This window comes from Chiloscyllium plagiosum, unplaced genomic scaffold (assembly GCF_037043375.1).
Source record: "Chiloscyllium plagiosum isolate Xiang-an unplaced genomic scaffold, Cpla_swu_hap1 HiC_scaffold_32, whole genome shotgun sequence".
NCBI lineage: Eukaryota > Metazoa > Chordata > Chondrichthyes > Orectolobiformes > Hemiscylliidae > Chiloscyllium > Chiloscyllium plagiosum.
Genome location: NW_028270170.1, coordinates 36,216,523 through 36,240,295, shown reverse-complemented (window position 1 = coordinate 36,240,295; position 23,773 = coordinate 36,216,523). Strand labels below are relative to the sequence as shown.

The 23,773-nt window shown below is 43.5% G+C and overlaps 2 protein-coding genes across 2 annotated transcripts; both read left to right on the top strand.

Moving 5' to 3' along the window:
- The first annotated feature begins 3,493 nt into the window (after window positions 1-3,493).
- Window positions 3,494-9,094, top strand: LOC148141798 (interferon alpha-F-like). The gene is made up of 4 exons (XM_087977644.1): window positions 3,494-3,835; window positions 3,993-4,082; window positions 8,014-8,253; window positions 8,362-9,094. The coding sequence occupies exons 1-4, from the start codon at window positions 3,704-3,706 to the stop codon at window positions 8,458-8,460; spliced, it is 561 nt and encodes a 186-aa protein (XP_087833770.1). The 5' UTR covers window positions 3,494-3,703; the 3' UTR covers window positions 8,461-9,094.
- Window positions 9,095-16,273: 7,179 nt separating this feature from the next.
- On the top strand, window positions 16,274-21,974 carry LOC148141797 (interferon alpha-F-like). Its single transcript, XM_087977910.1, has 4 exons — window positions 16,274-16,496; window positions 16,654-16,743; window positions 20,991-21,230; window positions 21,339-21,974. The coding sequence occupies exons 1-4, from the start codon at window positions 16,365-16,367 to the stop codon at window positions 21,435-21,437; spliced, it is 561 nt and encodes a 186-aa protein (XP_087834036.1). The 5' UTR covers window positions 16,274-16,364; the 3' UTR covers window positions 21,438-21,974.
- The last annotated feature ends 1,799 nt before the right edge of the window (window positions 21,975-23,773 follow it).

Here is a 23,773-nt window from a genome sequence, read left to right as displayed (position 1 = left end):
TATTCAACAGTGCCCTTGCTTATTGTTACCACAAAGGCAAAAATATCTTCACATCATTTATACACTCAGGTTTCCTCAGGTCCTTAATTGTTTCAGTAAGTTCACCAGCTTCTTCTGCAAAACTGCAATAACTGGAGGCCCAGGCTATGAAAGCTTTTCTCATCAGGCAACATCTTTGTTTCAGGAATCAACTGACTGGAGCTACTCTGAACTGTATCTGATTATGGTATATCTTATTTAAGTAATGAGCCCAAACATTATTTCATCAGCACACAGTGTCTGGTTGCACGAATATACTGTCCAGGGGTCACAATCCAACCCTACTTTTCTTCACCTTCCTCCTTGTAACAAGGCACGGGTGTGTCACTGGCTGGGCTTGCATTTGTTGCTTGTCCCTAGTTGCCATTGAGAAGGTGGTGGAGGGTTGTATTCTTGAACTAATGCAGTCCATGTGCTATAAGTTGACCAACAATGCTGTATTTCAGAGAAAACTCCACAATTTTGTCCAAATGACACTAAATGAATGGTGATTCATTTCCAAGATAGGATGGCTTGTGGCTTGGTGGGGAACTTACTACTGCCAGTGTTCCCATATATCTGCTCTCCTTACCTTTGTTGTTGACAGTGTTTTTGGGTTTAGAAGATGCTGTCTTGGGGGCTTTGTTGCATTTCTGCAGTGCATCTTGTAGGTATTAGACATTAATTCCACAGACTGACGGTGGTGGAGGGAGGTTTTTTTTGTGGATGTGGTGACAATGCTTCTCAGCAATATGGACACCCTCACATTTTCCCACATTATAATCCACTTGCATAATTTTACCCACAGCCTGAACTGATTGATTGGTCTTTGGATGATCTATATGTCCTCCTCACAAATTGTTTTTTTCATCTTCCTTTTTGAAATCCGCAATTTGGTGAGCCCATTCAATCAAACTATTAACAGAGATGGTGAGTAGTTAAGAGCCCACCAATGATCCTTTGACATTCCACGAAGTGACCCACAATCAATGTCATAAAACCAGGTTTCCTTCTCTTTACTGTATCATTTGATGGGAGCTTTCATCACAAATTGCTGAACAACTTTCCTGCATTTGAAGTGACAGTTTTCAATGGTTTGTTTTGGTTGGCACCTGATAAGTGCTTTGCTCTTGAACGGTGTTACCGTAAATAGAAGTAGATTTTTTAAAAATAAAAAACACAGTAATCTGGTCGGACAGATAAAACTGGTCTACCTCAGGATTCAGGCATTACCTTTACAAAAGTTTGGGGTCCTTCGAGGATGCGTCAGAAACGAGCCTTGAGAGTTTGGGTGAGGACAGCAACATGCATTTCTGAAAGTGTTTGTAAGGTACTTTTGTAATTGTCAAAGTACAGTCGCTATGCTCCAATGCAATGTAAAATGGTCGAGTATATTTAAAAAGCGATGGTGAACAACTTAAATCCAAGAATGAATTTTTTTCAGGTGAACTTAGTTTCGGTTCCGATTACAAACAGCAACAGTTAATTATAGAAATGAATGTTTTAAAGCATTTAAAATATAACACCCGCTCTGAAAGTGCGGATGCAGCCCCAAGCTAAAAGTGACTTGGAGACATTTCTTGTTTTAGCGGATATCCCGGGATATCGCTCACACTTTCCCAGATATTCCTCACCCTGCCCCCTCTCAGTCTGACCCGCTCTGTTTACAAACTCCCCTCCCTTTCGGAAATGACAAAACGCGTCACTTTCCCTGAGACACTTGCACTTTGGAGGAAGTTGACACGAGGTTCATTTCCAGAGAGAAACTGACATGGACACTATCCCGGGAGAGAGAGCAGACAGAAACGATGAAAGGGAAGGGAAGGGGATCACTTTCGGAGTCGGATTCGGACCAGATCCTGATGATTTCACTCCGACTCTGAAAATGGTTCCAGAATCTCAGCGGGAAATGAGAACCTTCCTCCAGTGAGGGAGCGGATTGTGACCCAGGTGAATGTGAGCGGAGACAGGGAGCAGCAGCCGGTGAGCCAGGCCTGTGAGCCGGGCTCCCTGTCATCTCCAACCCGGGATGTGGGGACGGGACAAGCGCGATGTGAACACACGGGGACACGGGGGATTCCCGCAGTCGGGGGTCTCTATAATCCGGATTGGGACATCCAGCCCCCAATACCCAGCCTGACTCCCCCTGCCCCAAGTACAGAGCCTCCCTCTACACCAGCTCAGTGCCCGATGATCTGAACACACTCAACATTCCGCTGCAAACCGAGCGCTGCTTGCGATTTTCCAGCCGGGATTTCCCAGCCGCTGCTTCCGGACTCTCCAGCTTTTCGATTCCTTACCTCAGAAAGAAACCGCACCAACTCTTGATCTCCCCGCAGCTCCTGCAAAATCCCTGGAAGCGGTTTTCACTTTTCGAATTTCACTTTTCACTTACAGCAAGTTCTGAACACAGAGACTCTGAGCAAACTGCATGATATGGTGAGTTTCTGTTGATCCACATTGAGAGGCAAACTGTTTTGACTTGTCCAGTCAATGAATAAGAAATTATTGACTTACAGAGGCAACAATATAAGAATGCTGAAATAGTCCGGTTGCTTCAATTGTACAGGGATCTGGTGAGGCCACATCTGGAATAGTGTGTCCAGTTAGTCATCTTATTGAAGGGAGGTTGTAATGTATTTTAAGTAAACTGCCATGAGATATTACAGAGAGGTTTTCCCAGAGTAATGCCTGAAATTGTTTCAGAAGGAAACGTTGGTCAAGGCTCGGCCTGTGTCTGCTGGAGTTTAGAAGGGGCGGAGGGAACTTGACTGAATTGAGTGAGGGGTTTGACTGTGTCCCGGGACAGGGGTGTACGTTCGGGCCGAGAACGGGAATGGGGTGTGAAGGTCGCTTTGTTCAGTTTCGGGATCTGGGGTCGGGAGTAGGACATTGGGAGTCGACCCGGATGGACGCAGGAGGAGCAGCACCAGAGCCGGGCCCTTACTCCGTGCCTTTGGTCTTGACAGGAGAGAGGGGAAGGTGATTTTTCATGGTTTCCCGGTGTCTGGCACAAGGGCTCCATGTGCAGTTATCGAAAATGTTGGTTGTGAGTGATGAATATGCAGAATGGTAACGGAGAGCTAATGACGAAGCTGCGGTCCATTCTGTCAAAGATTGCAGTGAAGGCGAGAAAGAACAAATGTTTTCTCATATTTCCACCTAGATTGAGTCTTGTTTGTGGTTTTATTTAAAGAATAACCTATTGCTCGAATCAAGCAACAATCCGTTTTCCAATAATATCAGTGATGTTTGGAGACAACGGCTGATCTTTGAGCTTACCTCGAACTCTGGCTGTGATTTTCTGTCAGGGATCTTTCACTCGCTGCTTCGTGAATCTCCAGCTTTCAGATTCCTTCCCTCAGACAGGGAGCACACAGGCTGTTTCTTGCTCTCCTACAGTTCGTTCAAAACTCCCGCAACCAGATTTCACTTTCCGAATGTCATGGCCACACCTCGCCAGTCCCTCCGCCGATATACACCGGCAGCTCAGGCAGTGGTAGCTCACAGCACCGTCCAGCCTCTCTCACACACACAGAGAACTCGACACTTAAGGAGATCGCTTCTGTTTCACAAGCGGCTGCATTGGGACTCCTGGAGGTTCACTCAGTGAGAAAGGAACCGGTTTAGGAGTTACTCGAGATCAATTCCTTCCGCTCAAGGCTTCCCTCTGGTTCGGTGCAGCATGGCTCTGGGGAGGATTTGGAGATTTTGGACGGTGCTGGTGTTGTTGTCCGGGACCCTGAGTCTGGACTGTGAGAGGCTGCACTTACAGCAAGTTCTCAACACAGAGACTCTGAGCAAACTGCAAGAAATGGTGAGTTTCAGCTGACCGGAATCTCAGTGGTTCTGCTCCCGGCTCAATGTCAGATCAGGGAGAAATAGTTTTTAAGTTTGTGTCGTTACCGCTCAGTGATTCTCCAGGATCTCAGTTTCTGGGAGTGAATGTAACCGGGACTGTTCTCTCCTCTCAGGGCGGTCCCTTTCCCGGACACTGTTTAAGGCAGAGGTTCTCCCTGAAAACCAAGCCCTTGGACCTGGTGAAACTTTCGGACGGAATGGAGGTGAGTTAAAACTCGATTCATTTTATTCAGACTGATTTCACAGAAAGTATGTGTGAGATTAACGACACGATCAGAGAGTTCACATCAGAAAATTGAACCGCAGCGATTTCTCCCACTGTGAAAATCTTTACCTCACTCACAAACTTTATCCCAACATGTTTCAACACTTAAAATCTCCTAACGTCTACTTCACCCGTTGATATTAGGTCAAGCCCTCGACCGAGCTCATCCATCAAACCATTTCCCAGCTCATCCGAAAAGCCATCCCTATCCACATTCTCGCTCAAACCATCTTGTTGCCTTCATCCCACGCTTGCCGCTTACTGGCTTGATCTCCTTTTTCACAGCTTAGAACGTAGAACAATATAGCACAGGAACGGGCCCTTCGGCCCAACATGTTGTGCTGAACATGAAGCCAACTTTGATCCCGTCTGCACACCCTTGGTCCATAACCCTCCATTCCTTGCATATTAATGTGCTTATCTAAAAGTCTCTTAAACGCCCCTATTGTATCTGCCTCCACTACCTCACCTCACAGCATGTCCCAGACACCGACCACTCCCTGTGTAAAAACGTATCCGCACGCCTCCTTTTGAATTTAGCTTAAATGCACACCTTTTAGGTTTAGATGTTTCAATTCTGGGAAACAAATTGTGACTGTCAACCCTATTTATGCACCTCATTACTTTATAGACTTCTATCAAGTCTCTCCTCAGCCTCCACCGCTCCAGAGAAAACAACCCGAGTTTTATTTCCAATCTCTCCTTTTTGCTAATTCAGACAGCATCCTGGGAAACTTGTTCTGCACCCTCTCCAATGCGTCCACGTTCTTCCTGTAATGTGGTGACCAGAATTCAATGCAATAGTCTACCTGTGGCCTAACCAAAGCTGCAACTTGAGATCCCGACTCTTCTACTCAATTCGCTGACCAATAAAGGCAAGCATGCCATACACCTGCATGACCACCCCTCTACTTGCATGGTCACTTTCAGGGTGCAACAGACTTGAGCCCCAAGATTCTGCTGTACATCAATTCTGTTCATGGTCCTGCCAATAACAGTGTACTTTTCCTGAACATTTGACTCCCAAAGTGCAGCACCTTACACTAACATGGATTAAAGTCCTTCTGCCATTTCTCTGCCCATATTTGTAACTGATGTATATTATGCTATATCGTTTGACAACGTTCTATCCACAACTATCCACAACTCTATCAATTTTTGTATCGTCTGCAAACTTACTACCCCAGCCATCTATGTGTTCATCCAAGTCATTTACATGTATCACAAACAGCATAGGTCCCAGTATGGATCCTGGCAGAATACCATTAGTCACAGACCTCCAGATGAAATACATGTTCCACACGACCCTCTGTCTTCTGTGGGCAAGCCAATTCTGAATCCATGTGTTCAAGTCAATATGGATCCCATGCATCTTAATCTTCTGGAAGAGCCTACCATGAGGCCCCTTGTCTAAAGCCTTATTGAAATCCATATAGACAACATCCACTGCTCTACCCTCATCCATCACCTTGGTCATCTTCTCATAAAATAAAAAAATCAGTAAAACATGACCTGCCCGGTACAAAGCCGTGCTGACTGCTCCTACTTTAGCCACACTTTCCCAAATGCCCGTTAGTCCTATCCCTAAGCAATCTCTCCAATTTCTTCCCAACCACCGATGTGAGACTCACTGATATATAGATTCCTGGATTGTACCTATTTTCCTTCTTGAACAGAGGAACAACATTACCTACTCACTAGTCCACCAGACCCTCTCAAGTGGCGAACAAGGATGCAAAGATCATGGTCAGTTCCCAGCAATCTCCTCTCTTAGATCTCTCAATAACCTGGGGTAGGTACCATCGAGTCCTGGGGACTTAGCCACTTTAATGCTCTTCCAACAACCCAATACCACTCCTTTGTTGATCTCAAAATGCCATAGCATATTAGCATGTGCTGGACAAATCCAACTAACCTCCATATCCTTCTCCTGGGTGAATATTTATGCAAAGACCTCATTTAGGATCTCACCCACATCCTCCGCTACTGAGCCCAAGTTCCCTCCTTCATCCTTCAATGGTCCTCTCTTCTCACCATTAATCCTCTTGTTTTGAAGTATGTGTAGAATGCTTCAGGATTTTATTTTATCTCACTTGCCAAGGTCGTTTTATGGCTCCTGCTTGCTCTCCCAATTCACTGCTTGTGTTCATTTCCTCTTTCCCTTATACTCCTCATGGGCTCTGTTGATTTTGGCTTCCTCGACCTCGGATATGATTATTTTCTTTGTTTGAGTAAATTTACAATCTCCCTGGTTATCCAAGGTTCCCTTACCTTACCATCCTTCCTCCTTACTGGAACACACTAGTCCTGAAATCTCATCAGTGGGTCTTTAAACAATTCCCACATGTCAAATGTGGACTTGCCAGCTACAGCCCTTCTCAACTAATACTCCCTAGCACCTGCCTAATACTGACATAGTTTGCCCTCCCCCAATTTAGTACCTTGCCCCAAGGTCCAGATGTAAACCATATTCACAGCTATCTTAAAACTGTTGGTTTTTCAACAATTTTCAAAACGGTGACAGTTGGTGGCTGTTGGTGGGGGGGGGGGGGGTGGGGGGTGTGTGAGTGGTGAAGGGGGTATGTTGCAGTAGTATATCCCTATCACAGTCATTGCACATATCTTATTTCTCAGCTCTGCTCATATTGTCTCAGTTTTTCACTCTCACATTCCACAGAGTTCTTGTAAGTTTCTCAAGTTATCTAAATCGAACACGCTATAAAAATTTCACTTCCACTATCTCCTTACTCCCATTGCTATCATAAATGCAATTGGTACAGCACATCAGTGTGTCCAGTTCATGCCATGTCTGTACTGTATTTGAGTTTTCCTTGTTTGCTATTAGCATTGTCACTACTTGCCCCATCTACTCAAATAATTTGACTTATTTCCCCTTAAGTGCATCTACAATGTTCACTGCAGCACTGGCCACTGAATTGTGAGTTATCACATTACCATTGAGCTGACGCTGAAGGACGTTCAGCAGGGCTGTCACTGAGAATCATTTTGCCTCCTTAAAATTCAACTCTCGCACTCAACAAACAATCCCCTTCCTGCTATCTGAATCACTGCATCTGGGCTTCTGTTCCCAGGTCACACTATGTATTTGTCATTGTCTCTGATTTTTCGATGTCACGTCCAAGTCCAAAATAACCAACATCCTTTGTCATACTGGAAATGGGATTCCTTACCATGTCATGGCTTTTTTGTGGCTCCTTGAAGTTCGATTTTGCACTATTTAATTTTATTCTTTGCAACAGCAACTTGAGATGAATTCAATACAGACCAGGCAAATTTCATGCTCCATTTTCTGTGAATAAGTAAAAGACCACCTCCTTATCTGTTAATTCTCTTCTTGATTGTTCATCAACCCCCCCTCTTTAGCGTGATGCTTGTTACCTTTGTTTTCTAAATAATGTAAATTCAAATTTCAGTTACCTTCCTTCTTGTGATTTGTACCAATCAATCTCCAAGCATTTTTGTCCCCTAATTTATTTTGCTAGTTCTCCCATCTGATTGAGCCTGTTTCCTTGTATGAATAACTGAATGTTAATTGTTCAGAATCAATCCTGTTTCATTGTGATTTCTACAATTCTAAGTTACTGAATCCTCCAACTCCTTTTCCTCTGCCTCCGATGTACTTGCATCGAATCCATGGATTTATTTTTCCATAATCCATTGCTTATTTTTCATTGATCTGATCATGTTTGATTTGTATGTACTTTTGCATGAGCCCTTTTAACATACTAAAACTAAGCATCTGTAATTTGAACATGTAATGATTATTTGCTCATTGTTTTATTTAATCTAACATTACCCCAAATGAACAGCACTAATGTCCCTGTCCTAAACTTGTGTGTGTTGTACAGACTCAGGACAGGATTGAGATTATCCATCATTCCCTGCACCACATCAACAAGATCTACAGCATGAATCTGGGTTCAGTACCATGGGCCTGGGACAAGGTGGAAAACTTTTGTCTCCTCCTGGAGCAACAGCTGAGAGAGTTGCAAGACTGTCTGAGGAAACCAGGATCTGACCACAAGTTGAAGAGAAATGCTGCCATTCAACATTACTTTAGGAAACTGGAAAAGTTTCTCAAACACAAGGTATGACAATTCAGAACTAAGTGTGTAATTCCTGGCAAGCAATACATTTTTCAACATTTAACTTGACTCATTCTCAAATGCATTTACTTGAATATTTTACCTTTTCAGAAATTCAGCGAATGTTCCTGGGAAATCATCCGTGCTGAGACCAGAGCTCGTTTACAACAGTTGCTTTTCATTATGGCACAAGTCAGCAAAAGAAACTGAAAAGTACATATTTACTACACACCAGAACAATGAATATTTATTTCAAAGACTTTCCATTGAAACTATTTATTTCTGCTTGTAAGAAATGTTGTGTCACAAACGTACAATGAGAATGTTAGTCGGACTATTTATTCTAGTGCACTGTTATTTATTGTTGTGATATTTTCTTTTGATGCAATGTTAAAGATTCATTGTGTGTGCAGTCTGTTTTGGAATGTCAGACTGTCAAAGACATGTACTTGCACTACAGCGAAGTCTCAATCATATTGACCTTGGCACTTATGAATTTGTATTTGCCAATCTTGGAAACCATGTCAGTTATTTTCATTTGTGTACATTTATTGGCATGATGTCTTAATTTATTGAAATGGTACTGTTTTATAGGATGTGTTATTTAACTTAAAGATATTAATTTAATACTATTTATTATACGTTGGGAAGTATGCTATTTTTTCAACTGTGAAATTTTATACTGAGTAACGGCTCAATGATATAAATAAAATTGTTTTAACAATATTACACATTTTCATGTATTGGCATTTATTTTTGATTTCTGTCATTTAACCTTCGGACACTGAATATAAATGCAGTGGGTATTTCTGTCTGAAGCCTGTTACTCCTAGTCCTCCTCATCTCCAACATCAACTTTGCTCTATCAAATTGTCCTTACTCCTCAGATTCACAAATCCATTTTAAACTGCACTATCCCATGGTCATCTGGAAGCCTCTACCCCTCCCTTTTCTTCAGACTCCATTCTTTCAGACACATACTTTCCCCTCCACTCCCTTGTCAGCATACTGTGGCCTCCATTCCCTCAAGAATACCTCAAACACCTCTTTTTTCACTCCCAAAACTGTGTCCTCCACAACCCCATGGTACCTACCCCTACAACTGCAGAAGGTGTAGCAACTGCCCATTTGACTCCTCCCTCCTCAGTATTCAAGGACCCAAGTATGTCTACTGCATTCACTACTCACAATGTGCTCTACTCTACACAGGAGAAACAAAGTCTAGACTAGGTGACTGCTTCGCAGAACATCTGTTTTCTGACTACAAAAAAGACCCTGAGCTTCCAGTTGCCTGCCACTTTAACACACCATCCTTTTCCCTGGCTAACATCCCTGTCTCAGGCTCGCTGGAGTGTTCCAACAAAGCTCAGCAAAAGCTGGAAGAACAACACTTTGTTTTTAGCATGGGTACACTGCAACCTCCTGGACTCAGTAATGACTCCAATACCTTCAGGGTGTGAAATCATCCACATCCTTCCCTGTAGCCTGACACACATGGTCGTATTACCATATAGTCTGCTGTTACACACAATCCATTGTTAGCCACAAACAGTTCCCATTAATACGTGTTCACCCTACTCGCCAGATCATTAACCAATGATCTTTCTGCCCAGCTGTTCAATTCTCTCTTTGGGCTCTATCGCTACCCATCATGAACTCCTTAACCCCCAACACACACCATCCCTCAGCCCCCACCCTATCTTCTCCGTATAATCTGACATTTTCCAAGCTGCCATCTGTTCTGAGGAAGGGTCACCAAACCTGCCATGTTAACTGTCATTTCTCTTCACGGGGGTGCCATTCCTACTGAGCATTTCCAGCAATTTCTGTTTTTGTTAAACTCGACTGCTCTGATTTTGTAGCTTTTACAGTTCTTTCACGGAACTTTGTATTTTTGTTCAGCAGCAAAAATGAACTTAATTTGATAGTGGGCATGAAGGAGAAAATCTGTTGGCAGTGAGAGTGAAATGGAATGGGTGACTGAGGTGAAGTGAGAATGGTGATGACAAGAGCAACAGCAACCCTGTATAGATAGGGTAGGCAGACAAATAGAGTCATAGAGATGTACAGCACTAAAACAGACCCTTCACTCCAACTTATCCTTGCTGCACAGATATCCTAAATTAACCTCATCCCATTTGCTAGCCCTTGGCCCATATCCCTCAAAACCCTTCCTATTCATGTACTCATTCAGTTGCCTTTTAATTGTTGTAATTGTACCAGCATCCATCACTTCCTTCGGCAGCTCAGTTCATACATGCACCATGCTTTGCATGAAAAAGCCACCCCTTAGGTCCCTTTTAAATCTTTCCCCTCTCTCTAAACCTATGCCTTGCTAGTTTTGCCATCCCTAACCCTTGCTATTTCCCATATCCATGTCCCTTATGATTTTCGTAACTACTGTGAAGTTACCCCCTCAGCCTCCAACATTCTAGGGAAAATAGCCCCAGCCTTTTCAGCTTCTTCCTGTAGCTCAAACCCTCCAACCAAAGTGACGTCCTTGCAAATCTTTTCTGAACCCTTTCAAGTTTCACAACATCCTTCTGATAGGAGGGAGACCAGAATTGCGCACAATATTCCAAAAGTTGGTTAACTAATGTCCTGTACAGCTGCAACATGACCTCCTGAATGCTCTGACCAACAAAGGAAGGCATGCCAAAAATCTCCTCCACTATGCTATCTACCTGTGACTCCACTTTAAGGAACTATGAACCTGCATTCTTAGGACACTTTGGTCAGCAACACTCCCCAGGACATTACCATTAAGTGTATCCAGCCCTGATTTACCTTTCCAAAATGCAGCTGCTCATATTTATCTAAATTAAAATCCATCTGCCACTCCTCAGCCCATTGTCCTATCTGATCATGATTCTGTTGTACTCTGAGGAAACATTCTCACTGTCGAGTACACCTCCAATTTTGGTGTCATCTGCAAACTTGCTCATTATACCTCGTGTGTTCACATCCAAATGATAAATAGCAGAATACCCAGCACCCTTCCTTGTGGCACACTACCGGACACAGGTCTCCAGTCCGAAAAGCAACATTCCGCCACCCTCTGTCTCCTTGCTGCATTTTAAGACATCCAACACCTCCTCCTCTGTAATCTGGACATTTTTCAAGATTTCACCATCTATTTCCCCACATTCTATATCTTCCATATCCTTCAAAGTGCACACTGCTGCAAAATAATCATTTAGTATCTCCCACATCTCCTATGGCTCCACACGTAGGCTGAAGAAGGGCCTGTGCCCGAAACGTCGAATCTCCTGTTCCCTGGATGCTGCCTGACCTGCTGTGCTGTTCCAGCAATAAAGTTTCAACTCCACACGTAGGCTGCCTTGCTGATCTTTGAGGGGTCCTATCCTTTCCCTAGTTGACCATTTATCCTTAATGTATTTATAAAGTCAATTTGGATTCTCATTAACAGTATGTGCCAAAGCGATCTCAGGTCCTCTTAATGCCCTCCTGAATTTCCTCTTACATAAAGTCCTACTTCTTTTATAGTCTTCTGAGGATTCGCTTGCTCTCTGTTGTCTTTCCCTGAGAGTTGATTTCTTCTTTTTCTTAACCAAAACTTCAATTTATCTGGGCACTCAGCATTCCCTACACCTACCCGCCTTGCCTTTCACCCTAACAGGAACATTCTGTTTCTGGACTCTTGTTGTCTCATTTCTGACAGCTTCCAATCTTCCAACTGTCCCTTTACCTGCAAACTTCTGCCCCAATCAACCTTGAAAGGTTTTGCCTCATAACGTCAAAATTGCCCTTCCTCCAGTTTACAACTTTAACTTTTAGGTCCAGTCTATCCTTTTCCTTTACTATTTTAAATCTAATTGAATTATGGTTGCTGACCCTAAAGTGCTCACCCAGTGACTCCTCAGTCACTTGTCCTGCCCTATTTCCAAAGAGTAGGTCACATTTTGCACATTCTCTGGTAGATACTGAATATGGCAGTCTCAATGTATGTTTGGAATGTTAAAATCCTCGACCATTACCACCTTATTATTCTTACAGATGACTGAGAACAAAGACATCTGATTTGCTTGTTGATCAAAAATCTCTCCATTTTAGACTTGAATATATTCAATGCCACCACCATTGTATGGAGTAGAGATGTTTCGAGATTAACAATTCTCTGACCACAGAATAAATATCCTCATTTCCATCTTAGGTTGAGAATGTTCATATTCAACAGTGCCCTGAGTTATCATTACCACAAAGGCAAAAATATCTTCACACCATTTATACACTCAGGTTTCCTCAGGTCCTTAATTGTTTCAGTAAGTTCACCAGCTTCTTCTGCAAAACTGCAATAACTGGAGGCCCAGGCTATGAAAGCTTTCTCATCAGGTGACATCTTCGTTTCAGGAATCAACTGACTGAAGCTACTCTGAACTGTATCTGATTATGGTATATCTTATTTAAGTAATGAGCCCAAACATTATTTCATCAGCACACAGTGTCTGGTTGCACGAATATAGTGTACAGGGGTCACAATTCATCCCTACTTTTCTTCACCTTCCTCCTTGTAACAAGGCACGGGTGTGTCACTGGCTGGGCTTGCATTTGTTGCTTGTCCCTAGTTGCCATTGAGAAGGTGGTGGAGAGTTGTATTCTTGAACTAATGCAGTCCATGTGCTATAAGTTGACCCACAATGCTGTATTTCAGAGAAAACTCCACAATTTGTCCAAATGACACTAAATGAATGGTGATTCATTTCCAAGATAGGATGGCTTGTGGCTTGGTGGGGAACTTACTACTGCCAGTGTTCCCATATATCTGCTCTCCTTACCTTTGTTTGACAGTGTTTTTGGGTTTAGAAGATGCTGTCTTGGGGGCTTTGTTGCATTTCTGTAGTGCATCTTGTAGGTATTAGACATTGATTCCACAGACTGACGGTGGTGGAGGGAGGTTTTTTTTGTGGATGTGGTGACAATGCTTCTCAGCAATATGGACACCCTCACATTTTCCCACATTATAATCCACTTGCATAATTTTACCCACAGCCTGAACTGATTGATTGGTCTTTGGATGATCTGCATGTCCCTCTCCCAAATTGTTTTGTTCATCTTCCTTTGTGAAATCAGCAATTTGGTGAGCCCATTCAATCAAACTATTAACAGAGATGGTGAGTAGTTAAGAGCCCACCAATGATCCTTTGACATTGCACTAAGTGACCCACAATCAATGTCATAAAACCAGGTTTCCTTCTCTTTACTGTATCATTTGGTGGGAGCTTTCATCACAAATTGCTGAACAACTTTCCTGCATTTGAAGTGACAGTTTTCAATGGTTTGTTTTGGTTGGTACCTGATAAGTGCTTTGCTCTTGAACGGTGTTACCGTAAATAAAAGTAGATTTTTAAAAAATAAAAAACACAGTAATCTGGTCGGACAGATAAAACTGGCCTACCTCAGGATTCAGGCATTACCTTTACAAAAGTTTGGGGTCCTTCGAGGCTGCGTCGGAAAGGAGCCTTGAGAGTTTGGGTGAGGACAGCAACATGCATTTCTGAAAGTGTTTGTAAGGTACTTTTGTAATTGTCAAAGTACAGTCGCTATGCTCCAATGCAATGTAAAATGGTCGAGTATATTTAAAAAGCGATGGTGAACAACTTAAATCCAAGAATGAATTTTTTTTCAGGTGAACTTAGTTTCGGTTCCGAATACAAACAGCAACAGTTAATTATAGAAATGAATGTTTCAAAGTATTTAAAATATAACACCCGCTCTGAAAGTGCGGATGCAGCCCCAAGCTAAAAGTGACTTGGAGACATTTCTTGTTTTAGCGGAATATCCCGGGATATCGCTCACACTTTCCCAGATATTCCTCACCCTGCCCCCTCTCAGTCTGACCCGCTCTGTTTACAATCTCCCCTCCCTTTCGGAAATGACAAAACGCGTCACTTTCCCTGAGACACTTGCACTTTGGAGGAAGTTGACACGAGGTTCATTTCCAGAGAGAAACTGACATGGACACTATCCCGGGAGAGAGAGCAGACAGAAACGATGAAAGGGAAGGGAAGGGGATCACTTTCGGAGTCGGATTCGGACCAGATCCTGATGATTTCACTCCGACTCTGAAAATGGTTCCAGAATCTCAGCGGGAAATGAGAACCTTCCTCCAGTGAGGGAGCGGATTGTGACCCAGGTGAATGTGAGCGGAGACAGGGAGCAGCAGCCGGTGAGCCAGGCCTGTGAGCCGGGCTCCCTGTCATCTCCAACCCGGGATGTGGGGACGGGACAAGCGCGATGTGAACACACCGGGACACAGGGGATTCCCGCAGTCGGGGGTCTCTATAATCCTAATTGGGACATCCAGCCCCCAATACCCAGCCTGACTCCCCCTGCCCCAAGTACAGAGCCGCCCTCTACACCAGCTCAGTGCCCGATGATCTGAACACACTCAACATTCCGCTGCAAACCGAGCGCTGCTTGCGATTTTCCAGCCGGGATTTCCCAGCCGCTGCTTCCGGACTCTCCAGCTTTCGATCCCTTACCTCAGAAAGAAACCGCACCAACTCTTGATCTCCCCGCAGCTCCTGCAAAATCCCTGGAAGCGGTTTTCACTTTTCGAATTTCACTTTTCACTTACAGCAAGTTCTGAACACAGAGACTCTGAGCAAACTGCATGATATGGTGAGTTTCTGTTGATCCACATTGAGAGGCAAACTGTTTTGACTTGTCCAGTCAATGAATAATAAATTAATGACTTACAGAGGCAAACAATATAAGAATGCTGAAATAGTCCGGTTGCTTCAATTGTGCAGGGATCTGGTGAGGCCACATCTGGAATAGTGTGTACAGTTAGTCATCTTATTGAAGGGAGGTTGTAATGTATTTTAAGTAAACTGCCATGAGATATTACAGAGAGGTTTTCCCAGAGTAATGCCTGAAATTGTTTCAGAAGGAAACGTTGGTCAAGGCTCGGCCTGTGTCTGCTGGAGTTTAGAAGGGGCGGAGGGAACTTGACTGAATTGAGTGAGGGGTTTGACTGTGTCCCGGGACAGGGGTGTACGTTCGGGCCGAGAACGGGAATGGGGTGTGAAGGTCGCTTTGTTCAGTTTGGGGATCTGGGGTCGGGGGTAGGACATTGGGAGTCGACCCGGATGGACGCAGGAGGAGCAGCACCAGAGCCGGGCCCTCACTCCCTGCCTTTGGTCTTGACAGGAGAGAGGGGAAGGTGATTTTTCATGGTTTCCCGGTGTCTGGCACAAGGGCTCCATGTTTAAATGTAAGATAAGGTGCATTCCAAACTGGTGAACAATTATGGTTTGTTTCTGCATCAAAAGTTAATCTCGGGGTCAAATATAATCCCCAGGAACAAATGGTCAAGGGTCGGGATCACAGGTTGTCAATGAGAGGGGAAAGGGTGCGGTTCATTGGAGTGAGTGACAGGGAAACGTTTTCCTGCGTCTGGGAATAAAAGGATTTGCTGCAGGCTTCTCCATGTGCAGTTAACGAAAATGTTGGTTGTGAGTGATGAATATGCAGAATGGTAACGGAGAGCTAATGACGAAGCTGCGGTCCATTCTGTCAAAGATTGCAGTGAAGGCGAGAAAGAACAAATGTTTTCTCATATTTCCACCTAGATTGAGTCTTGTTTGTGGTTTTATTTAAAGAATAACCTATTGCTCGAATCAAGCAACAATCCGTTTTCCAATAATATCAGTGATGTTTGGAGACAACGGCTGATCTTTGAGCTTGCCTCGAACTCTGGCTGTGATTTTCTGTCAGGGATCTTCCACTCGCTGCTTCGTGAATCTCCAGCTTTCAGATTCCTGCCCTCAGACAGGGAGCACACAGGCTGTTTCTTGCTCTCCTACAGCACGTTCAAAACTCCCGCAACCAGATTTCACTTTCCGAATGTCATGGCCACACCTCGCCAGTCCCTCCGCCGATATACACCGGCAGCTCAGGCAGTGGTAGCTCACAGCACCGTCCAGCCTCTCTCACACACACAGAGGACTCGACACTTAAGGAGATCGCTTCTGTTTCACAAGCGGCTGCATTGTGACTCCTGGAGGTTCACTCAGTGAGAAAGGAACCGGTTTAGGAGTTACTCGAGATCAATTCCTTCCGCTCAGGGTTTCCATCTGGTTCGGTGCAGCATGGCTCTGGGGAGTATTTGGAGATTTTGGACGGTGCTGGTGTTGTTATCCGGGACCCTGAGTCTGGGCTGTGAGAGGCTGCACTTACAGCAAGTTCTCAACACAGAGACTCTGAGCAAACTGCATGAAATGGTAAGTTTCAGCTGACCGGAATCTCAGTGGTTCTGCTCCCGGCTAAATGTCAGATCAGGGAAAAATAGCTTTTAATTTTGTGTCGTTACCGCTCAGTGATTCTCCAGGATCTCAGTTTCTGGGAGTGAATGTAACCGGGACTGTTCTCTCCTCTCAGGGCGGTCCCTTTCCCGGACACTGTTTAAGGCAGCGGTTCTCCCTGAAAACCAAGCCCTTGGACCTGGTGAAACTTTCGGACGGAATGGAGGTGAGTTAAAACTCAATTCATTTTATTCAGACTGTGATTTTACAGGAAGTATGTGTGAGATTAACGACACGATCAGAGAGTTCACATCAGAAAATTGAACCGCAGCGATTTCACCCACTGTGAAAATCTTTACCTCACTCACAAGCTGTATCCCAACATGTTTCAACACTTAAAATCTCCTAACGTCTACTTCACCCCTTGATATTAGGTCAAGCCCTCGACCGAGCTCATCCATCAAACCATTTCCCAGCTCATCCGAAAAACCATCCCTGTCCACATTCCCGCTCAAACCATCTTGTTGCCTTCATCCCACGCTTGCCGTTAACTGGCTTGATCTCCTTTTTCACAGCTTTGAACATAGAACAATACAGCACAGGAACGGGCCCTTCGGCCCAACATGTTGTGCTGAACATGAAGCCAACTTTGATCACGTCTGCACATCCTTGGTCCATAACCCTCCATTCCTTGCATATTAATGTGCTTATCTAAAAGTCTCTTAAACGCCCCTATTGTATCTGCCTCCACTACCTCACCTCACAGCATGTCCCAGACACCTACCACTCCCTGTGTAAAAACTTACCCGCACGCCTCCTTTTGAATTTAGCTTCAATGCACGCCTTTTAGGTTTAGATGTTTCAACTCTGGGAAAAAAACTGTGACTGTCAACCCTATTTATGCACCTCATTACTTTATAGACTTCTATCAAGTCTCTCCTCAGCCTCCACCGCTCCAGAGAAAACAACCCGAGTTTTATTCCCAATCTCTGCTTTTTGCTAATTCAGACAGCATCCTGGGAAACTTGTTCTGCTCCCTCTCCAATGCCTCCACGTTCTTCCTGTAATGTGGTGACCAGAATTCAATGCAATAGTCTACCAGTGGCCTAACCAAAGCTGCAACTTGAGATCCCGACTCTTCTACTCAATTCGCTGACCAATAAAGGCAAGCATGCCATACACCTTCTTTACTACCCCTCTACTTGCATGGTCACTTTCAGGGTGCAACAGACTTGAGCCCCAAGATTCTGCTGGACATCAATTCTGTTCATGGTCCTGCCAATAACAGTGTACTTTTCCTGAACATTTGACTCCCAAAGTGCAGCACCTTACACTAACTTGGATTAAAGTCCTTCTGCCATTTCTCTGCCCATATTTGTAACTGATGTATATTATGCTAAATCTTTTGACAACCTTCTATCCACAACTATCCACAACTCTATCAATTTTTGTATCGTCTGCAAACTTACTACCCCAGCCATCTATGTGTTCATCCAAGTCATTTACATGTATCACAAACAGCATAGGTCCCAGTATGGATCCTGGTAGAATACCATTAGTCACAGACCTCCAGATGAAATACATGTTCCACACGACCCTCTGTCTTCTGTGGGCAAGCCAATTCTGAATCCATGTGGTCAAGTCATCATGGATCCCATGCATCTTAATCTTCTGGAAGAGCCTACCATGAGGCCCCTTGTCTAAAGCCTTATTGAAATCCATATCGACAACATCCACTGCTCTACCCTCATGCATCACCTTGGTCACCTTCTCATAAAATAAAGCAAGTCAGTAAAACATGACCTGCCCGGTACAAAGCCGTGCTGACTGCTCCTACTTTAGCCACACTTTCCCAAATGCCTGTTAGTCCTATCCCTAAGCAATCTCTCCAATTTCTTCCCAACCACCGATGTGAGACTCACTGATATATAGATTTCTGGATTGTACCTATTTTCCTTCTTGAACAGAGGAACAACATTACCTACTCACTAGTCCACCAGACCCTCTCAAGTGGCGAACAAGGATGCAAAGATCATGGTCAGTTCCCAGCAATCTCCTCTCTTAGATCTCTCAATAACCTGGGGTAGGTACCATCGAGTCCTGGGGACTTAGCCACTTTAATGCTCTTCCAACAACCCAATACCACTCCTTTGTTGATCTCAAAATGCCATAGCATTTTAGCATGTGCTGGACAAATCCAACTAACCTCCATATCCTTCTCCTGGGTGAATATTTATGCAAAGACCTCATTTAGGATCTTAACCACATCCTCCGCTACTGAGCCCAAGTTCACTCCTTCATCCTTCAGTGGTCCTCCCTTCTCACCATTAATCCTCTTGTTTTGAAGTATGTGTAGAATGCTTCAGGATTTTATTTATTCTTACTTGCCAAGGTTGTTTTATGGCTCCTGCTTGCTCTCCCAATTCACTGCTTGTGTTCATTTCCTCTTTCCCTGAAACTCCTCATGGGCTCTGTTTGATTTTGGCTTCCTCGACCTTGCTATGGTTCTATTCTTTGTTTGAGTAAATTTACAATCTCCCTGGTTTTTTTTTTAGATTAGATTACAGTGTGGAAACAGGCCCTTCGGCCCAACAAGTCCACACCGACCCGCCGAAGCGAAACCCACCCATACCCCTACATTTACCCCTTATCTAACACTACGGGCAATTTAGTATGGCCAATTCACCTGACCCTGCACATCTTTGGACTGTGGGAGGAAACCGGAGCACCCGGAGGAAACCCACGCAGACACGGGGAGAACGTGCAAACTCCACACAGTCAGTCGCCTGAGTCGGGAATTGAACCCGGGTCTCTGGCGCTGCGAGGCAGCAGTGCTAACCACTGTGCCACCGTGCCGCCCACAATCCAAGGTTCCCTTACCTTACCATCCTTCCACCTTACTGGAACACGCTAGTCCTGAAATCTCATTAGTGGGTCTTTAAACAATTCCCACATGTCAAATGTGGTCTTCCCTGCTACAACCCTTCTCAACTAACACTCCCTAGCACCTGCCTAATACTGACATAGTTTGCCCTCCCCCAATTTAGTACCTTGCCCCAAGGTCCAGATGTAAACCATATTCACAGCTATCTTAAAACTGTTGGTTTTTCAACAATTTTCAAAACGGTGACAGTTGGTGGCTTTTGATGGGGGGGGGGGGGGGGGGGTGGGGGGGTGAGGGGTGAATGGGGTATGTTGCAGTAGTATATCCCTGTGACAGTCATTGCACATATCTTATTTCTCAGCTCTGCTCGTATTGTCTCAGTTTTTCACTCTCACATTCCACAGAGTTCTTGTAAGTTTCTCAAGTTATCTAAATCGAACACGCTATAAAAATTTCACTTCCACTATCTCCTTACTCCCATTGCTATCATAAATGCAACTGGTACAGCTCATCAGTGTGTCCAGTTCATGCCATGTCTATACTGTATTTGAGTTTTCCTTATTTGCTATTAGCATTGTCACTACGTGTCCCATCTACTCAAATAATTTGACTTATTTCCCCTTAAGTGCATCTACAATGTTCACTACAGCACTGGCCACTGATTTGTGAGTTATCACAGTACCATTGAGCTGACGCTGAAGGACGTTCAGCAGGGCTGTCACTGAGAATCATTTTGCCTCCTTAAAATTCAACTCTCGCACTCAACAAACAATCCCCTTCCTGCTATCTGAATCACTGCATCTGGGCTTCTGTTCCCAGGTCACACTATGTATTTGTCATTGTCTCTGATTTTTCTATGTCACGTCCAAGTCCAAAATAACCAACATCCTTTGTCATACTGGAAATGGGATTCCTTACCATGTCATGGCTTTTTTCTGGCTCCTTGAAGTTCGATTTTGCACTATTTAATTTTATTCTTTGCAACAGCAACTTGAGATGAATTCAGTACAGACCAGGCAACATTCATGCTCCATTTTCTGTGTATAAGTAAACGACCATCTCTTTATCTGTTCATTCTCTTCTTGATTGTTCATCACCCTCCCTCTTTAGCGTGATGCTTGTTACCTTTGTTTTCTAAATAATGTAAATTGAAATTAGTTACCTTCCTTCTTGTGTTTTGTACCAATCAATCTCCAAGCATTTTTTGTCCCCTAATTTATTTTGCTAGTTCTCCCATCTGATTGAGCCTGTTTCCTTGTATGAAGAACTGAATGTTAATTGTTCAGAATCAATCCTGTTTCATTGTGATTTCTACAATTCTAAGTTACTGAATCCTCCAACTCCTTTTCCTCTGCCTCCTATGTACTTGTATCGAATCCATGGATTGAAAGACTCGAATTGCTTATTTTTCATTGATCTGATCATGTTTGATTTGTATGTACTTTTGCAAGAGCCCTTTTAACATACTAAAACTAAGCATCTGTAATTTGAACATGTAATGATTATTTGCTCATTGTTTTATTTAATCTAACATGACCACAAATGAACAGCACGAATGTCCCTGTCCTAATCTTGTGTGTGTTGTACAGACTCAGGACAGGATTGAGATTATCCATCATACCCTGCACCACATCAACAAGATCTACAGCATGAATCTGGGTTCAGTACCATGGGCCTGGGACAAGGTGGAAAACCTTTGTCTCCTCCTGGAGCAACAGCTGAGAGAGTTGCAAGACTGTCTGAGGAAACCAGGATCTGACCACAAGTTGAAGAGAAATGCTGCCATTCAACATTACTTTAGGAAACTGGAAAAGTTTCTCAAACACAAGGTATGACAATTCAGAACTAAGTGTGTAATTCCTGGCAAGCAATACATTTTTCAACATTTAACTTGACTCATTCTCAAATGCTTTTACTTGAATATTTTACCTTTTCAGAAATTCAGCGAATGTTCCTGGGAAATCATCCGTGCTGAGACCAGAGCCCGTTTACAACAGTTGCTTTTCATTATGGCACAAGTCAGCAAAAGAAACTGAAAAGTACATATTTACTACACACCAGAACAATGAATATTTATTTCAAAGACTTTCCATTGAAACTATTTATTTCTGCTTGTAAGAAATGTTGTGTCACAAACGTACAATGAGAATGTTAGTCGGACTATTTATTCTAGTGCACTGTTATTTATTGTTGTGATATTTTCTTTTGATGCAATGTTAAAGATTCATTGTGTGTGCAGTCTGTTTTGGAATGTCAGACAGTCAAAGACATGTACTTGCACTACAGCAAAGTCTCAATCATATTGACCTTGGCACTTATGAATTTGTATTTGCCAATCTTGGAAACCATGTCAGTTATTTTCATTTGTGTACATTTATTGGCATGATGTCTTAATTTATTGAAATGGTACTGTTTTATAGGATGTGTTATTTAACTTAAAGATATTAATTTAATACTATTTATTATACGTTGGGAAGTATGCTATTTTTTCAACTGTGAAATTTTATACTGAGTAACGGCTCAATGATATAAATAAAATTGTTTTAACAATATTACACATTTTCATGTATTGGCATTTATTTTTGATTTCTGTCATTTAACCTTCTGACACTGAGTATAAATGCAGTGAGTATTTCTGTCTGAAGCCTGTTACTCCTAGTCCTCCTCATCTCCAACATCAATTTTGCTCTATCAAATTGTCCTTACTCCTCAGATCCACAAATCTATTTTAAACTACACTATCCCATGGTAATCTGGAAGCCTCTACCCCTCCCTTTCCTTCAGACTCCATTCCTTCAGACACATACTTTCCCCTCCACTCCCTTGTCAGCATACTGTGGCCTCCATTCCCTCATAAACACCTCAAACACCTCTTTTTTCACTCCCAACACTCCACAACCCCATGGTACCTAGCCCTACAACTGCAGAAGGTGTAGCAACTGCCCATTTGACTCCTCCCTCCTCAGTATTCAAGGATCCAAGTATGTCTACTGCATTCACTACTCACAATGTGCTCTACTCTACACAGGAGAAACAAAGTCTAGACTAGGTGACTGCTTCGCAGAACATCTGTTTTCTGACTAGAAAAAAGACCCTGAGCTTCCAGTTGCCTGCCACTTTAACACACCATCCTTTTCCCTGGATAACATCCCTGTCTCAGGTTCGCTGGAGTGTTCCAACAAAGCTCAGCAAATGCTGGAAGAACAACACTTTGTTTTTAGCATGGGGACACTGCAACCTCCTGGACTCAGTAATGACTCCAATACCTTCAGGGTGTGAAATCATCCACATCCTTCCCTGTAGCCTGACACACACGGTCGTTTACCATATAGTCTGCTGTTACACACAATCCATTGTTAGCCACAAACAGTTCCCATTAATACGTGTTCACCCTACTCGCCAGATTATTAACCAATGATCTTTCTGCCCAGCTGTTCAATTCTCTCTTTGGGCTCTATCGCTACCCATCATGAACTCCTTAACCCCCAACACACACCATCCCTCAGCCCCCCACCCTATCTTCTCCATATAATCTGACATTTTCCAAGCTGCCATCTGTTCTGAGGAAAGGTCACCAGACCTGCCATGTTAACTGTCATTTCTCTTCACGGGGGTGCCATTCCTACTGAGCTTTTCCAGCAATTTCTGTTTTTGTTAAACTCCACTGCTCTGATTTTGTAGCTTTCACATGTCTTTCACGGAACTTTGTATTTTTGTTCAGCAGCAAAAATGAACTTAATTTGATAGTGGGCATGAAGGAGAAAATCTGTTGGCAGTGAGAGTGAAATGGAATGGGTGACTGAGGTGAAGTGAGAATGGTGATGACAAGAGCAACAGCAACCCTGTATAGATAGGGAAAGCAGACAAATAGAGTCATAGAGATGTACAGCACTGAAACAGACCCTTCACTCCAACTTATCCTTACTGCACAGATATCCTAAATTAACCTCATCCCATTTGCTAGCCCTTGGCCCATATCCCTCAAAACCCTTCCTATTCATGTACTCATTCAGTTGCCTTTTAATTGTTGTAATTGTAAAAGCGTCCATCACTTCCTTCGGCAGCTCCTTTCATACATGCACCATACTTTGCATGAAAAAGTCACCCCTTAGGTCCCTTTTAAATCTTTCCTCTCTCACTCTAAACCAATGCCTCACTAGTTTTGCAATCCTTCACCCTTGCTATTTCCCATATCCATGTCCCTCATGATTTTCGTAACTGCTGTGAGGTCACCCCCTCAGCCTCCAACATTCTAGGGAAAATAGCCCCAGCCTTTTCAGCTTCTTCCTGTAGCTCAAACCCTCCAACCAAGGTGACGTCCTTGCAAATCTTTTCTGAACCCCTTCAAGTTTCACAACATCCTTCTGATAGG

Bases quoted from the DNA above. Each gene is read 5' to 3' on its own strand.
- LOC148141798 (XM_087977644.1), top strand. From the start codon at position 3,704: ATGGCTCTGGGGAGGATTTGGAGATTTTGGACGGTGCTGGTGTTGTTG. The intron at 3,836-3,992 runs GTGAGTTTCAGC...CTCTCCTCTCAG, and splicing joins TGAGCAAACTGCAAGAAATG to GGCGGTCCCTTTCCCGGACA. The intron at 4,083-8,013 runs GTGAGTTAAAAC...TGTGTTGTACAG, and splicing joins AACTTTCGGACGGAATGGAG to ACTCAGGACAGGATTGAGAT.
- LOC148141797 (XM_087977910.1), top strand. From the start codon at position 16,365: ATGGCTCTGGGGAGTATTTGGAGATTTTGGACGGTGCTGGTGTTGTTA. The intron at 16,497-16,653 runs GTAAGTTTCAGC...CTCTCCTCTCAG, and splicing joins TGAGCAAACTGCATGAAATG to GGCGGTCCCTTTCCCGGACA. The intron at 16,744-20,990 runs GTGAGTTAAAAC...TGTGTTGTACAG, and splicing joins AACTTTCGGACGGAATGGAG to ACTCAGGACAGGATTGAGAT.